General features: G+C 65.1%; 3 protein-coding genes across 6 annotated transcripts; 2 read left to right on the forward strand and 1 right to left on the reverse strand.

Moving 5' to 3' along the window:
- Positions 1-191: 191 nt before the first annotated feature.
- On the reverse strand, positions 192-4,196 carry LOC311200078 (myotubularin-related protein 9-like). The gene is made up of 11 exons (XM_084274245.1): positions 3,945-4,196; positions 3,691-3,750; positions 3,316-3,424; positions 2,889-3,014; positions 2,615-2,788; positions 2,278-2,495; positions 1,960-2,121; positions 1,731-1,872; positions 1,404-1,624; positions 1,055-1,206; positions 192-917 (listed from the first exon to the last, which is right to left on the reverse strand). The coding sequence occupies exons 1-11, from the start codon at positions 4,139-4,141 to the stop codon at positions 754-756; spliced, it is 1,725 nt and encodes a 574-aa protein (XP_084130371.1). The 5' UTR covers positions 4,142-4,196; the 3' UTR covers positions 192-753.
- Positions 4,197-5,950: 1,754 nt separating this feature from the next.
- On the forward strand, positions 5,951-7,424 carry FAM167B (family with sequence similarity 167 member B). Of its 2 annotated transcripts, XR_014617798.1 has the most exons (3): positions 5,951-6,318; positions 6,871-7,198; positions 7,322-7,421. XR_014617798.1 is itself a non-coding variant. In XM_084274246.1 (2 exons), the coding sequence occupies exons 1-2, from the start codon at positions 6,028-6,030 to the stop codon at positions 7,132-7,134; spliced, it is 555 nt and encodes a 184-aa protein (XP_084130372.1). In that variant the 5' UTR covers positions 5,951-6,027; the 3' UTR covers positions 7,135-7,424. The 2 variants fall into 2 exon arrangements, 1 of the variants encoding a protein (XP_084130372.1); XM_084274246.1 differs by having other exon boundaries at positions 6,871-7,424.
- Positions 7,425-11,989: 4,565 nt separating this feature from the next.
- On the forward strand, positions 11,990-16,516 carry LCK (LCK proto-oncogene, Src family tyrosine kinase; the record flags this gene model as incomplete). Of its 3 annotated transcripts, XM_084274086.1 has the most annotated exons (12): positions 11,990-12,091; positions 12,208-12,289; positions 12,374-12,464; positions 12,600-12,698; positions 12,838-12,941; positions 13,051-13,200; positions 13,582-13,734; positions 14,642-14,821; positions 15,007-15,083; positions 15,167-15,320; positions 15,938-16,069; positions 16,314-16,516. In XM_084274086.1, the coding sequence occupies 12 exons, from the start codon at positions 11,990-11,992 to the stop codon at positions 16,514-16,516; spliced, it is 1,527 nt and encodes a 508-aa protein (XP_084130212.1). The 3 variants fall into 3 exon arrangements, with proteins under 3 accessions (XP_084130212.1, XP_084130211.1, XP_084130213.1); XM_084274085.1 differs by having other exon boundaries at positions 12,208-12,464; XM_084274087.1 differs by lacking the exon at positions 13,582-13,734.
- Between the last annotated feature and the right edge of the window lie 125 nt (positions 16,517-16,641).

Consider the following 16,641-nt stretch of genomic DNA (forward strand, 5'->3'; position numbering starts at 1 on the left):
CCAGGGGCAGGGCCTTGCTCCACACCCAGGCAGCAGGGCTGCTCCTCCTGGGGGCTGCTCTTCCACCCCACGGTCATTTGGGGTGGGGGGAGACCTGCAGCTGCGCCTGGGCCTGGCCCTGAGGTGTGAAGAGGCTGGAGGTGCAGCAGCCAGGCATTGTCTTCCAGCTGAGACACACACACACGCCTGGGTCTGGCGCTTGTTTATTCGCTGGGCTGACCCTGAGCCAGCTTTTCTCAGGGAGCAGAGATTTCCTGCAGCCTCGTGCAGGGCTGCTGGCTGGGTTGTGTCTCTTTTCCTTTCTCAAAACTGGGTTCAAGGGCAGAGTTCCCGGGCTGGCTCCCAGCTCGGAGCTGCTGACACAACACCGCAGCTGCAGCCAGCGTCCCCCCACTTTGTGGAGAGGGTGTTGGGGGGCTGTTGTTGTCATGCTGGGTGGTGGCTGCGAGCCAGGCGTGCTGGGCACATGGACCTCCTGCCCTCCTGCTCCTTCTCTGGAGCTATTCCTGCTGAAATCCCCCCGGGAAGGAGCCCTGCTTGGACGGGAAGCTCAGGAAGCAGGCGTGGGCTGTGAGAGAGACGCTTTACTGAGAGGAGCTCGGCCTGCAGAGCCCAGGGGCTGCGAAAGGGCCGTACATCCCCCCCTCCCTCCATCACAGAGCTGTCCTCCGGGCTCCGTGGGGTGTGTGTCCTGCACAGCGCTTCCCAGGGAGAGCTGAGGTGGCCCCTTGGCCCTGCAGCCCCAGTCGCTGATCATCTTTTGTTCTCTGTCCAGGCAGCGGGGTCAGAGAGGGACCGGCTGGGCCTGTTCCCTGTGTTCTCCTTGACAGGGACAGTGTTTCCCTCTACCAACCGCTGGATCTCTGCCCAGGCCTCGTCCACGTACTGGGACGAACGGATCCATCGGAAGAACAAGCCTAGGAGAGGAGGGGGCTGCAGGTTACATCAGCTGTGCCGTAGCTCCTGCGCTGGAGGGATGAGCAGAGCAGCTTTCCCTCCCCCAGCACGGATCAGAGAGCTAAAGCCAGGCTTGGAGGCGCTGGACCCAGCTTACCCTGCCAGAGCTGGATGCTCTGGGGCTCGACAGAAGGCCAGATGACCAGGGCATTGTGCGAGTAGAGCGGGTTCAGGTACTTCAGCTTCTCCCCAGGCTGGTTCAGCCAGGCCCAGAGCGAGTGTGTGTTCTCCTTCACCTTACACAGGCACCTGTGGGACAACCAGGACGCGTTTCAGTCCCTGCTGGGGTTTGAAGGGCTGAGTTTGACCCAAGTTTGGACCAGGAGGGTCTCACTCTGCCCCATCCAGCCTCATCCTGCCACAGCAGGGTCTGCCCAGAGGGCACAGTGGGGACCGTGGTGTTGGTCTCAAGGGCCAGCGCTGTCCCCAGCTCCTGCCACACTCACCTCTCTTTCTTGTTGTTGCAGAGGAAGGTGCCGTAGGCCGAGGCGTAGGCGTTGTCAAAGAGGGTGAGGAGGAGCCGCTCGCTGAACTCCAGGGAGAAGGGGAACTGGCGGCTCAGCTGCCACACGCAGTCGAGGAAGAGGAGGAAGAGCGGCGCCTCCTGCTTCAGCCGGGCGTGGGAGTAGGCAGAGCGGGCGCAGCGGAGATGGAAGGGGTGGCCAGCCTATGGGAACCCCCCCCACCCCAACGGGGGAGAACAGGGGTGAAGCAGAGCTGGGGGTGCCCAGCTGGGCTCGGGTCCTCAGCCCCCTGGGGTCCGCTGGTCTCACCTCGATCCACTCCCGCTCCAGCAGCCCCTGGAAGCCCAGCAGCGTGCGGCAGGACGGGTCCAGGATCACCTGGGCCAGCGCCGTCACCAGCAGCGTCGTGTCTGTCCCCTCCGCCCCGTGCACCAGCACGCTGGCCTCCTCCCTGCGGGCAGCCCAAGGTTTGTGCTGCACTGAGCTGGGCAAGGAGGGAAGCAGGTAAGGGGGTCCTGGGGCAGCAGAGCCCCCTTACCTGTCCATGCACTGTGCGGCCAGGCAGGCCGTGCTCAGGGCTGCCTTGACGTGGCTCAGCCAGCGGCAGCTCTCCAGCCGGCTCAGCCACCGGTCCATGTTGGCAGAGGTGTCGTTGCAGGCTTCCACCAGCTTAATGAAGCTCTCCTGAAGCGGGCGGCCTCTGCAAGGGGTGGGGGGGGAAGTGGTGTCAGGGGCTTGGCAAGTCTTTTTTTTGGGGGTGGGAGGGGGGTGGTGATGGTTGGAGTCTCCACGCTGTGGCCAGGGCAGTGCCATCGCCCATGTCATGGGGGTGCAAGGCCTCAGCACAGTCCCTCACCTCTCCAGGGGCCGGTGCAGCCTCCTCCACTGAGGGTAGGAGGACTTGGGCTCTGTGCCCCCCCCTGTCATCCGGGCCTGCTTCGCCGCCTGGGCCGACCGTGTGTCGATGATAAAGCCCCTCTCCCCCTCATCCAGCACCGTCCCCAGCAGCACCTCGTCCTCCCGGCAGCGCTTTCGGTTGGGGCCCGTCAGCGGCTGGCTGCTGCGGAGCATCACCTGCGGGGTGAGGGATGGGGGTCACGGGGGGGAGCCCCACAGGATGGGGGGGGCTTCGAGCTGCCTCCACCCACAGGCTGGCAGTGGTGGGAGAGGGGATGAGGGGCTGGGGGACTCACTGTGCCGTTCCTGGGGTGGTAATAGCTGAGGACAGGGAATCGCCCTCCCTGCCGGAACCGGGCAGCCTTCCTCAAGGTGTCATCATCCACCGCCGCCGGCACGATGACGGCGGGAGGGTACGTGGGGCAGGTGGTGAAATCCTGGTTCACGTTGCTCAGGCGCCAGCGGTTTGTCTGCGTGAGAGACGGGCTGGGGGCTGCCTCGGGTGCCTCCCTGGGCAGCCCAGCATGGCACGGGTCGGGGAGTAGCTTCCTAGCTCCCCTCCAGGCTCACCTGTGAGGAGATGTGTTGGAAGTACTGCTCGAGGGGGAAGAGGTGCCAGCCTTCCTCCAGCTTCAGGTTCTCGGGTCTGTAGAAGAACGGGTACATCATCATCACGGAGTCCACCGAGGAGAGGGCCTGGAGCGGGAGCAAAAGTGGAGCTGGAGGTGGGTGGGGAGCATGGAGATGGCTGGGAACATTCCCAGCACAACCTCTGCACACCCCATCTCCCTTCCCCACTCCTGGCTGTGTCCCAGCGAGGGCTGGGCACGCAGATGCTGGCACCACCAGCCCCATGAGCATCGTGCCAACACCAGCCGGGAGCTGAATATTTACCCACGTTAATGACAGACCCAGAGCAAACACTGCAGGAGGCTGAGTTCTCCTGCCAACCCTTTGCACCCCGGCACGGCTCCGGCCAGGCTCTCCAGGCGCTCACCTCGATGGAGCTGGCGATGTTGAGACACTCCTCCATGCCCGGGATGTCCAGCTGCAGCACCTTCAGGTCTTTGCACCGGAGCGTGATGGTGCCAGAGGAGCCAGCAAGCCTGAGAGAGGGGACAGGGGTCAGAGCTGGCCGTAGGTCAGTGCACACAGACAGACACACAGACACGAGACAGCGCTGAGCTGCCCCTCTCCCTGGGAGAGCTGAGCGAGAGGGCTGTGCCAGCGTGGGTGCCGAATCGCTGGTGCTCACCCAGCACCGGTGGTCCAAAGCCAGGATCCCCACCAGCGCCCAGTGAGCACCGGGTGCTCAGCACAAGCTGGGTGCTGCCGGGTGGGTTAGCAGAGCTGAGAGCGGTAAAAGCCAAACCTGGTGTCTTGCGGGGAGCCGTTAGTCCAGGGGGGCTGGTACCAGCCTAAATTCTGCACTCTGAGGCACGGAGAAGAGGAGGTCAACGCCTGCTGCTGTGAGTATCCCCCAGCGCGGGCCGTGGGGAAGGGGAGGGATGGGGCTCCGTGGGGTGCCACGGGCACCCGGAGGGCAGTGGGGAATCTCCTCCAGCTAAGGCAGGGGTGACGCCGCTAGAAAGGAGCTCGGGGGCCAGCCAAGAAGGGGAGACCCACCTCTTCTCCACGGCATCCACGTTGCGGATGAGCAGCCAGAGCTCCACAGTGCCGGGCTGGGCCTCCCCTCCGGGGCAGGAGGAGAGGAGCAGGTGGTGGCTGGTGATGCACAGGGTCCCCTTCACCGCCGGCAGCCCCACGCACGACAGCAACACGTTCTCCACCGTCGCCGTCTTGATCAGCTCGGAGAACTCCATGGCGGTGGCAGCAGCCGCCCCAGCCCCAGCGTAGCCTGGCACGGCCGGGCACAGCGGCCTGCTGCTGCCACGGGGCCGGAGGGAGAAAGGGGAAATCCTGCAGCGGCACAGCCCAGCCTGGAAACCCCCCTCTTCCTTCTGCACCACGCAGCCTCACCTCCCCCCCTCTTCGTGTTTACACTGTCACCTATGGCATATGGAGCTCCCTTGCTGCGAAACGCGGGCCAGCGGGGCTTATCTCCTCCTCCAGCAATGCTGCTACTGCAGATGGGGAAACTGAGGCACGGGGCAGAGGGGGCTGAGCTGGCTCCAAGCTCCCTGGCAGCGCCCAAACTCTGAGCCACGCACCCCATACCCGGTGGTGGCTGAGCAGCCCAGAAAGGGGGAAATGCAGTGGGTGATGAAAACACAACTGAGCAGCTCTGGGCTCTTTCCTGCCGGTGCTGGGGCCTGTCACTCTGGGCTCTGCCTGTACCCACATCCCCACCACCACCACCACCACCGCTCCCCCAGGCCCCAGGGGTGGAGGAGAAGCTGCTGCTGAGTGTCCTGGGTGAGGAAGAGGAGGGTGAGCAGCTGGCAGCATCGCCTGCCCCGGCCACCCTTGTGCTTACCTGCTCGGGCTGGGTGGCAAGCGGGGACCGCGGGGTGCAAGGGGGGACCGCGGGGTGCAAGGGGGGACCACGTGGTGCAAGGGGGGGGACAGCGGGGTGCAAGGGGGGACCGTGGGGTGCAAGGGGGGGAATAGCGGGGTGCAGGCTGAGGACTTCAGAGTGCGGCCAGGGAACTGTTGGCCATAAGCAGGGGACATCAGCGTGTAAGCGGGACTCAGGGCGCAGCGGGACTCGGGGTGCGGCGGGACTCGGGGTGAAGCGGGACTCGGGGCGCAGCGGGAGCCGGGCGATGCCCCGCGCAGCCCTGCCCGGCCGGCGGCTCGGCGCTGGGCTCCGCGCCCGGCGGATGTGGGGTTTAAGGTGGCCCAGCCCCGGCGCGGCCCCGCCGGCGGACAGCGGCTGCCGGGAGGAGCGGTTCCCTCCCCGGGGCGGGGGTCGCCGGGGGTGGGCTCCGGGTTGGGTGAGACACCACGGGGGAGCGGGGAGGAACACGGGGAGACGCGGCGACCCCCGGCGTAACACGGGTGCTGCACGTATGGGGAGGGCTGGAGGGGGCTGGGGGCAGCATCCCCGGCTCAGGCGGTTCCGGGGGGTGCAGCCCAACCCCGCACCCCACCGCCGCGGCTCCCGGACCCGCCCCGGGCAGCACTCGCGGGGCGGGGCGGGGCCGGACACGGGGAGGGCAGCCGGATCCTGACCCCGTTCCACCTTAACGGCCCGGCCGGGATGCGGGACCCCGGCTGCCCCCCGGCTCCTGCCCCGCGTGTGTCACCCCCGCATCCCCCACCGGTTTCTTTTTCCTTCCTCGGGGTTTTATTTTGGTCCCGGGTGCGGGGAGGGCGGCGGCGACCGGAGATAAATCATCCCCGCTCCTCGCCAGCACGTCCCGGCGAAGGTTTCCTCCCGGGGAACAGGGAGTCTCCTCCCAGCCGGGGACAATCGTGCTAAAAAAGAAAATTAAGGGAAAAACAAAACAACCACAAACTGCCCAGCGAGCGAACCAACCCCCCCAATCCCCCCCCTCCCCCTCCCCGCCCTGCGCTCCTCGAGATAAGGACGGTTCCTGCCCCTTCCAGTTGTCCTGGGCGTGAATAAAAGCCGGGATAGGGCGCAGCTGGGGCTGTTTGTCGGGCTGTCTGTCTGTCTGTCGGGCTGTCGGGCTGGCGGCAGGGTGCTTTTCACCCCGGGGGGCAGAGGCTCCGTTTGCACGGGGTGGGGGCTCTGAGAGAGGGGAGCTCAGCTTTTGGGGGGGGGCCCTCTGGGGGTGCCAGCATGCCCTTGGGCCAGCTGAAGTTCAAGGAGCTGGGTGAGGAGGAGCCCACCTGGGAGGAAGAGAGCCTGGACAGCGTGAAGGCTCTGACGGCCAAGCTGAAGCTGCAGACGCGGAGACCCTCGTACCTGGAGTGGGAAGCCCGGGTTCGGGGGCGGCCCTGGTGCAGCCAGACCCCCGGGGAGGTGCGGGGGGCAGAGCAGGGCCCTGGGCACCCTGAGGATGGGTGGGACGGTGGTGTCTGTGGCTTCGCCACCATGGAATCGGCTCTGGAGTGGCTCAGGACAGAGTTGGTGAGTAGCAGCCGGTGGGGTGGGGGGTGTGAGGGGTGGGCAAGGGTTGAGCCCCAAGGCAGGGTTGGGGTCACGAGGCTCCTCGGTGCAGAGGGAGCGCTTGCAGCCCCACCTCAGGGGTGGCTCCTGCTCTGCTCCTTCGCCCAGCGTGGGCAGCGAACGGGGGTTTTTGCAAAGCGCCTGTGGCTCTGCAGCGCCACAGCTCAGCCCAGGTCCCTTGCACAGTGCTGGGGGTCACAGCTCCATCGGGTTCGACACTTGTCACCCCCTCCTGCCTGCGCTTCATTGGTGTGGCACAGCTGTGGGGGCTTTCCTGGGGTGGCACAGGCAGGAACAGCCACACTGGCACAGACCCTCAGGCATCTGAGCCAGCTGCAGGCTGTGACCCCAGCACAGACCCTGTGCCCACCTGTATGTGGGCTCTGGGCTGATCCCAGGGCCACGTGTGCGCGTGGTCCCCAGTGGGTTTGTGCCCCAGCCGAGCCCCAGCATCCCCAACTGGTGACCCTGCAGCTCCACTCCCACCCTGGTGATGCCCTTCTCCCTGTGCAGCAGGAGATGCAGGCTGCAGACCAGCGCCTGGCGCAGCAGCTGATGCGCCTGCGGACAAAGCTGCACCGGCTGAAGGTGGAGCAGGCCTGCCACCAGCACAAGGAGATGCTGGACGATGCCACCTTCGGCCTCGAGGGCTGCGAGGAAGACTCGGACCTGCTCTGCAACATCCCTCCCAAGGCCGCCTTCCTGCTCTCCACGCCGCTCAAGCACATCGGCGTCACCCGCATGAACATCAACTCCCGGCGGTTCTCCCTCTGCTGAGCGGGGTGGGACCCCACGGACCTGGATGGAGCCTCGTGGGCACCCACGGGTGCACCTGGACTCGGTGAGGCTCCTGGATGGGATCCAGGGGGATTGTGGAGCTGCTCCCTGGGGGCAGGCGGTGCTGAGCCCTGGTGCTGCCACACCGCAGTGCCATGGGAAATGCCACCGTCCCCATCTGGCACAGGGTGTTTTGGGGCACTCAGCGCCCTGTCCCTGAGGATGACAGGGTGAAGCGCAGTGGAGAACACGGGGAGGAGCCCTGTGAGGAGGAATAAAAGGAGGAGAAGGCAAGAGCTGACTTTTTTCCCCCTTTCCTTTCTGTTGGGTGCGTCTCTGCTTCGGGAACCTCCCTGCCAGCTGCTCCCCGGGCACCCCTGGCAGCGGGTGGGTGCTGGGGCTGTGTCACTGCAGGAAATGCTTGTCACTGTCTGCGGATAGAGGGGTTGTTTTTGAGGCTGGGAGGTGCCGGAGACCCTGCTGAGGGTTTGGCATCCCCTCTGTGCCCCCATCCTCCCCCATCTCCTGACACCCTGGGGTGCTGCGCTGGGTGCAGGAGGGACCTGGGGGTGGTGCCTGCTGGGGCTGCCCTCACCAGAGGGGTTTGCTTTCGGCTTTTCCCTTCTTCTGTTACCAGCAAACCCTCTAAATAAGAAGCTGGTGCTTGGGGAATGCAACTTCCATAGAATGCTTTTTGCAGGTAGTGCTAGGGAAGCCGTAGGGTGACCTGGGATGACTCAGGGATCGTTTTGGGGGCTGCTTCTCCTTCCCAGGGTAGCAGCATGACCTGGGGAGACCGCGATGCGCACCCCAAAGCTGAGACAAGCCCCAGGGCCTGGCAGCACTCCCTTTGCCCAGGGCACCCGTGGCATTGGCAAGCAGACAGACGGAGGACTGCACGGCTGCCCCCCCCCTCCGGGAAACATCCCTGCCAGGGTGGATGCTGTGTCTGGTGCTACCCCTGCAGTGCCCCCCCCAGCTGCCGCAGCCGCCCCCCGGCACAGCTGGGCTTCCTGCCCCTGTCTCTGCAGCGCAGCCGGCAGGTACCTGCGGCTTCGTGTTTGATCGCAGAAGCCAAGACAATAGCGCTGTGGTTGCTGCTCTGTGAGCTGACTCCAAAAACACAGGGCTGGCAGCCTGGCTGCGGCACAGCATGTCACCTCCCCTTTAGCCACCATCCCTGTGGCTCACGGGGTGCCGGGGTCTGGGGTCACCCCGTAGTGACAGCCAAAGCGGGGGCTGCGGGGCGCAGGGTGAGTCCCACAGCCTGAGCAGGGTCTGACCCAGCCGAGGTGGTCACCGAGCGCTGGGGAGGGGACAGCACCAGGGACTGGGAGGCTCAGCTAGCCTGGGCAGCAGGTGACAAGCCCCCATCCCTCGCTGGCCCCTCGCAGCCTGGCTCCCAGCCCACCACAGCCCTCTCCCACACCGGGCTCAGCATCCCCTCGCCCACCCGCTCCCTGGGCATCGGTGTCCGGGAGCAGCCAGAGCTGGGACCCTCGGTACCCTGGGCCGGCAGGAAGCCATCGCTTTGTCACTCGCTTCTGCGGTTGGTGCGCGAGCTGCGAACCAGCTTCTCTTGAGTTAGCTCATGAGGCAGGAAACCAGGGCAGGCGGCAGGCAAGAGTGAGCGGCGAGCCTGGGACGCGTGCGGGGGGCTCGCCTGCGCTCCCCAGAGTCACCGCGCTCCCGCCGGGGATGGGGAGGACGTGAGCGGCGACGGAACCTGCTGGGCCATGGGAGTCTGAGAGCGGCTGGTCCTGTCCTCGCTGCCAACAGGTAACGGGGACCTGGGGGGCAAGAGGGTTTGTACGCTCCAGGTGGGAGCTGAGGACCCCCCCCCTGTGTGCTGGCAGAGCATGGGGGTCTTGTTGCACTCTCTGTCGGCCCTCAGAGGGATGGAAATGGGGGTTCAGTCCCCTTTAGAGGGATGGAAATGGGGGTTCAGGCTCGTTGCTGCCGGGGAATGTGAATGCTCGTGCCCAGATGAGGGATGGGGGGCAGCAGGGCTGTGCTCCCCCTTATCTGTGGCCTCCTAGCCAGGGTGAAAGTCGCTGCTGTCTGCCTGCTCAGGGGGTGCAGCATGGGATGGGTGCACCGACCCCCTCACAGGGCTCTCCCTGAGCCTCCATTTCCAGGGTGAAGTGAGAGTTTGGTCCCCAAGGTCGGGCTCTCGCCTACCCGGCTGCGAGTGAGAGCGGCTTCGGGTCAGGCAGCAGTTTAGTGTCGGTGCATTGGGCTCTGCTGCCCAGCTGGGGGGTTGCAGACACAGACGTGCCTGTTTTCGGTGCTGCCCCAGTGCAAACACCTCCCCGTGGCAATGGCAGCGTTGGGCCCATGGTCCTTCGCATCTCGGCGGGGCTGTGTCAGTGTGGGGCTGTGTCACAGCTGGCTCAGAGGGGACGTCCAGGACACCCCAGTGAGCCTCACAGAGCAGCAGGGACAGGGTCAGCCCAGCCTTTGTCCCTCCTCACGCCCGCCCACGCTGGTGAACAAACCAACCAGACCTGGGCACAGACACACAGGCCGAAGGGCCGGCACCTCCAGCCACAGCATCCAGGCACCTCCTGGGCAAGGCTGGGGCCAGGCCCCTACACAGCGGTGCAAGGACACCCGCGAACACCCCTGCACACACATAGACACCTTCCCCGGGGACACAGCGAGGCAAGGGAAGGGTAGAGGCGCCTACACATCCCTCCCAGGCAGCCTTTGCTTGAGAAATTCGGTTGCACAGATGCAGTCACAACCCCCCCGACTTCAAACAGGCAGTGTCGCCGGCGTGGCCCTCGCGCCGTGCAGGTGAAACGGCTGCTGGGTGGAAATTACGCTGTGGCTTGGGTACAGAAGAAGAAGAAGAGGCACAATAGCAGCACCTCCCTCCCCACCCCGGCACCGTGCAGGAAGGAAAAAACACCTCCTGGCACCACTCGCCTTGGGTGAAGGCGTTTGAAGGGCTGGGAGAGCGGGGGCTGCTGCTGGCTGTGGGGCTGGGGGTTGTGCTCGGGGCTGGGCTTTACTGGGTGTTGCTGGTGCCTACCCTGCTCCTCTGGCCCGTGGCAGGGTGGCACGGTGTGGCCGAGCTGGTTTCTGTGTGCCAAAGTGGATTCCCAAGCAAGTGCTGCTGGAATCGGAAGGTACCAGGGTGGGGTTTGGCTTTTAAGCTCCCAAAGCAGCATTGCACGATGCAGGGGGGCTGGGGGGGGGGGCTCACTTGTCTGCCCTCTCATCATACTGCCCACTGCCTGCTCCCGTCAGCCTCCGCGGCACTGAGCACCCCGGGGTGGCCCCCACGTCCCTGCTGTGGATGCTGAAACAGCCACCCCAGCCCTGAGGGAGGGGGGTCCTGCTCTGCCAAACCAAGCCTGGGAGCAGGGGCTGGGGGCTTTGGGCTGGCAGCAGGCTGTGGTGGCTGGGGCTGGTGGCACCCCAAGGACCCTGACCCCTCCCTGGGGACCCTCTGCAAGGCTCTTCCCTGTGTCCCCAGTGGGTACCCTGTCAAACGAAGCCCCCCCTGCTGTGCCTTCCCCAGCGTGAGGGAGAGGTGGATTTAAGTGAGTGCGTGTGAGACCAGAGCGGGGGAATGGCTCCCAGGTAGAAACCAAGGAGAAAATGGTGCCGGCGGTGCCAGCAGCTCCCAGCAAAGCAGCTCCTGGGGCTCAGCCAGGGCCTGGCTGGCTGCGGGGCACGGTGGGGACCCCGCAGCTGCACCACCTCCCTGCCAGATAAGAGCACTCACAGCAGCGGCCACCGAGTCTGGGTGCTGGGGCAGAGACACCTGGGCTGGCTCTTGGCAGCACGGGGCTCCCAGCCTTGCCGTTGGCACCCGGCGCCTGTGGAAACCACACCGGGGCCCCCAAAGAGTCCCCAGAGCTGCTGGGCAGAGCCTGGAAAAGAGGGTTTGGGGGGGGCCGGGTCTCTGTGGGAAGAAATCCCGGCAGCGTGGGCGTGGGGGATTCTGCAGAAAGGCTTTTTCCAGGGCCGCAAGCCGCCATTTCCACGCCGTGAGCTGCCGGGGTTCCCGGCTCCCGTGTCACGCTCGACCTTTGCCAGAAGGTCAGAGCTGCCTTGGTGGTTCTCAGAGCCCTCACAACACTGTTGGCATTGCTGCCAGGCTGCCCCAGGGCCCAGGACACAGCGCTGCGGAGCCCGGAGCACGGATCTGCGCTGGCGTGGTGTCACCGCGGCCAGGGGCGGTTGAGGTTGGGGAGTCCCTGATGTTTTGCGGGGAGCTGCTGAGGATGAGAGGGCCCTGAGCAGGGTCAGGGGATTAATGAGCATCCCTGATGCAGGAGGGCACAGCAAGGGGGCCGAAGGCATGGCGAGAGGGGAGGCAGATGAGAGGCCCAGGGGAGAAGGAAATCGGAGGCGATGCGGCGTGGGTGGGTGAGTGCTCGCATCCGCCTCTGACCCCAGGGAGATGCTTTTAGGGTCAGGGAGGTGCTGGTCCTGCCAAACCTCATACAACAGGCATTGCAGGGCCCTGTGAGGATGAATTAATGGCAAAGTCATCATTGGATCGTTATGTGGATGGAAAATGTAGGGATGAGCCCGAGGGCTGCAGGGTGGGGAGGAGCTGGGTGTGCTGGAGGGAAACAGGAGCCTCAGGCCAGGTTGCCTGGTTGCTTTCGGTGTTTTTAATTAACAAAACCAAGACAAAGTTAGGAGAAAATATGGCTGGTTGACAGAGTAGGGATGGCCATGGCTTCAGCAGACCTGAGGACTGTGTGGGACGGGCCAGATGCTGCAGGCATGCAGGGGGATGGATGCAGGGATGTGCCGGAGCTGGAGGAGAGGCAAGACTGGGGCTGGGGGTGTGAAGGCTTCCCTCACCGCCCCTCATCCCCCTCCAGCCACCATGGGCTGCTGCTGCAGCTCGGACTACGACGAGGACTGGATCGAGAACATTGACATCTGTGAGCACTGCAACTACCCCATCGAGCCCAACAACAAGCGCCAGGTGAGGAGGGGGCGAGTGGAACCCCCATCCTGGTGGCCAAACACCTCTGGCCATGGCCGTGGGATGGCCAAGCCCTGGGAAGACAAGTGCTCATGGGGCTCCCCATCCCCTCGCAGAGGCTGATCCGCAACGGCTCCGAGGTGCAAGATCCCCTGGTGTCCTACGAGGCCACGTCCCCACCGTGCTCCCCCCTGCAAGGTAAGGTCCCGTCGCAGTGGGGGGCGGCTGTGGACAGCCCCCCACTTGGCCACCGCCACGCTGCCCCTCCGCTTGTCCTCCCAGATAAGCTGGTGGTGGCCCTGTACAACTACGAGGCCAAGCATGACGGGGACCTGGCGCTGCGCAAGGGCGAGAAGCTTCGCATCCTGGAAGAGTAAGAGAGCACCCCTGGGGTGCCAGGGCTGGCACGACCCTGCGGCCCCCTGGCCGGTGTCCTGGCACTGCTGGGGGGGCCCATGTGGGGTCCTGGTAGGTGAGGGGGGTGTCTCACCTTGCGGTGTGCTTGCAGGAGCGGGGAGTGGTGGAAGGCACAGTCACTCACCACTGGGCAGGAGGGTTTGATACCCTACAACTTTGTGGCCATGGTGAACAGCCTGGAGCCTGAGCCGTGAGTAGGGGTTGAGTAGGAGCCCTGCCCTGGCAGGAGCTGTGCTGGCATGGGGGGAGAGGTGCCAGGAGCATCCCCCAAAAGCTGGTGGGTGATGGTGGCCTGACCCCCAGTCCTAACCCTGCCCTGCATCCCTCAGGTGGTTCTTCAAAAGCATCAGCCGCAAGGATGCCGAGCGGCAGCTCCTGGCGTCGGGCAACACACACGGCTCCTTCCTCATCAGGGAGAGCGAGACGTCCAAAGGTACCACCCCACGGGTCCCCCAGCACCTCCTGCTGCGGGCACCAGGAAAGGCACTGGGGAGCAGAGGAGCGTTGGGGTCCCACACCCACATGGTCCCCCACCTCCCCAGGCTCCTACTCGCTGTCGGTGAGGGACTTTGACCAGAACCAGGGCGAGACAGTGAAGCACTACAAGATCCGCAACATGGACAACGGGGGGTACTACATCTCCCCTCGGGTCACCTTCAACAGCCTGCACGAGCTGGTGGAGTATTACACACGTACGTGCTGTCCAGGGGCTGGTCCTGCCTGCAGGATGGGGATGGGGATGGGGATGGGGATGGGGATGGGGATGGGGATGGGGATGGGGATGGGGATGGGGATGGGATGCGGTGGGGATGGGGTGGGGATGGAGATGGGGTGGGGATGGGGTGGGGATGGAGATGGGGTGGGGATGGAGATGGAGATGGAGATGGAGATGGGGATGAGGATGGGGATGAGGATGGGGATGGGGATGGAGATGGGGTGGGGATGGAGATGGGGTGGGGATGGAGATGGGGTGAAAGGCACACATTCTTAGCCATGCCCCAGCAAAGTCCTTATCCTGTACTGGGTGCCCTGTGCCTGCCCTGATGCTGGTTCTGCCTGCCCCTGTGCTGCAGGCAGCTCTGATGGGCTGTGCACCCGCCTTGGCAAGCCCTGCCGGACCCAGAAACCGCAGAAGCCGTGGTGGCAGGATGAGTGGGAGGTGCCACGGGAGTCGCTGAAGCTGGTGGAGAAGCTGGGAGCTGGGCAGTTTGGAGAAGTCTGGATGGGTGAGTCAGGGTGAAACTGGGGTGCTTCCTCCCAGATGAGGAGGGATGGGCAGTGTCAGCCAGGCTCCCACGGCATCCTTGGCCCAGGGATCCCGCATGGAGCAGCCAGCGCAGCCCCAGGCGTGGGACCTCGGTTTGCTGCAAGGTCCCTGGAAGAGGGGAGAAAACCAGCAGCTAGAGCAGCCCAGGGGCAGTTTGGGTTTACCCAGAGCAGCCCAAACTTTGCCCCTCTCCCATCCCTGGCCACCCAGACCCCTGCAGCGCTGCCAGGACGGGTGTGTTGGGGCAGGCATGTGTGCAGGGGGGCTGCACCACGTCCTCATCCAGCTGGGCCCTGCTCACCATGAGAGCAGCTGCTGGCTTTGGCACGGGGCTGTGAGCACCACGCGTGGCCCCACACGGGCACCATCCCTTCTTGTGGCTGGGAGCAGCTGAGGGCTCGGAGGCAGCACCCGGCATCGTGTGTGATGCGACCCGGACACAAAAGCAGCTCCCCAGGTGCTGTGGTGGGGAAAGCACCGTGCTGCCCCACTCCCCTGCATCCAGCCCCAGAGCAGCATCCCTGCCTCAGCTCCCATGGGTACTAGTTGTCCCCTAAAGTCCCCTCCAGGTACCGGGCAGGAGCCAGGCTTCAGCATCGCCGCCCGGCTCCCCCAGCCACCCATCCTGTTCAAAGCCCAGCAACCAGCAGCTTCCTTTCCTTCTGGTGGCTGAAAGCCACATGTAAAAACATCTGCCTGGTGGGTTCAAATGCGGTTACAGCGTTTTGCCCAGGAAGTGACCAGCAGAGATTGTCTCTGAAAGTCCCCTGACAGGCCAGCACCGCTACTCCCACTCACCCCCTGGCCATGCCCGGGGAGGGGGGGGGTCCTGCTCCCCCATCACACGCTGCCCCATCTCTCTGCAGGTTACTACAACGGTCACACCAAGGTAGCCATCAAAAACCTGAAGCAGGGCAGCATGTCCCCCAGCGCCTTCCTGGCAGAGGCCAACCTGATGAAGAACCTGCAGCACCCGCGGCTGGTGCGGCTCTACGCCGTGGTGACCAAGGAGCCCATCTACATCATCACCGAGTACATGGAGAAGGGTGAGGGCACCCGGGTGCTGCCCACCGTGCCGGGGGGGGAAGTAAGAGGTGGGGGGACAGGACCTTGCAGGCAGGGTGGTTTCCTGCCTGTTTTCGGGGTGCTGTGACCTGCCCAGCCCCAACAGACACTGCTGTGGGGGAGGCAGCGCCTGCCTGGTGCTGAGAGCTGCTGCCTTTCACCGCAGGCAGCCTCGTGGACTTCCTCAAGACCTCGGAAGGAGTCAAGCTCAGCATCAACAAGCTGCTGGACATGGCGGCGCAGGTGAGGAGCCGTGGGGGGTGCTGGTGGGGAGGGGGCTGGAGCTGGGGCTGGGGCTGTGCTGACTGCCATCCCTGGACGTGCAGATCGCCGAGGGCATGGCCTTCATCGAGGCCAAGAACTACATCCACCGGGACCTGCGGGCCGCCAACATCCTCGTGTCGGACACCCTGGGCTGCAAAATCGCTGACTTCGGGCTGGCCCGCCTCATCGAGGACAACGAGTACACAGCTCGTGAGGGTGAGTGGGTCCCCTGCCACCTCACCCCTTCCCTGCCCCCCCCAACGTGCCCCTGTCGAGCCCCATTTTTGGGGTGCACACAGCTCTGGGCCATGGGAGGAGGAAACCCCAACCCACCAGCCTCTGCCAGGGGTCCCAGGGGGGCTGCAGCCCATGGAGAGGGGAGCTGTCGGGGGGTGTCTGCAGAGGTTCTTTCTCCCCACCTCCATCTCACTCTCCACAGCTGGAGGGGGGGCAGCCCCTGGAAAGGGGAGCAGGCAGGGGGATGTTCAGAGGTCTTCTCACCCCCCATCTCTCTCCCCACAGCTGGAGGGGGCCTGCAGGACCCCACATAACCTCCCGACCCTGCTTCTGGTGGGGTGACAGCCCTATCTGGTGGCTACTGCAGGAACAGACGTGCTGGCCCGCTGCAGGGGTGCCAGCCCGCGCTGGGGGCTCAGTGGCCAGCCAAGCCGTGGGGGCCAGGGGGATGTGGCTGCCATCAAGCCCAGCACGTTGTCCCCAGGCACACAGCAGGGACAGAGGCTGGCTCGGGGCTGTCACATCACATTAAGCAGAGAGGAATATTTCCAGCTCAGCCATAAGGTTTTTATTCCTCTCCTCCTCCCGCTTTCCAGGGGCCAAATTCCCTATCAAGTGGACGGCGCCGGAGGCTATTAATTACGGGACGTTCACCATCAAGTCCGATGTCTGGTCGTTCGGCATCCTGCTCACGGAGATCGTCACCTACGGCCGGATCCCATATCCAGGTCAGGATTTCCCAGCAGCTGGTGCACAGCCAGACAGGCGCAGGCGCAGGGGCAGCAGTGTGTGCATGCCCTCCCGCACGCACACGCTCCCAGCCTGGCCTCCTGCCCTGCCATGATGGTTTGGGCCGCTTCCCCACGCACGTGGCCGCTGCCCCGAAGCCACGGCGGGGTGAAGGGATTGGGGAAACCCAGGGGTGCTGCTGCTCAGGGCACGGGGGTGACTGGAATTGGGCTGTCCTGGCAGGGATGACCAACCCGGAGGTGATCCAGAACCTGGAGCGCGGTTACCGCATGCCACAGCCGGACAACTGCCCCCAGGAGCTGTACGAACTGATGATGCAGTGCTGGAAGGAGAGGCCCGAGGACCGCCCGACCTTCGAGTACATGAAGAGCGTCCTGGAGGACTTCTTCACCGCCACCGAGGGCCAGTACCAGCAGCAGCCCTGAGGAGCCCGGCAGCGGCGGGGGCGGCCTGGCCGAGGGGTGTCTGGCTGGGGGTGCTCCCCCTCCCCGCCTCCCAGGTCCCCACGGCCTCGGCACCCTGGGGGGTGCCCAGCAGTAACGATTTGAAG

This window comes from Gallinula chloropus, assembly GCF_964237585.1.
Source record: "Gallinula chloropus genome assembly, chromosome: 22".
NCBI classification, from domain to species: domain Eukaryota; kingdom Metazoa; phylum Chordata; class Aves; order Gruiformes; family Rallidae; genus Gallinula; species Gallinula chloropus.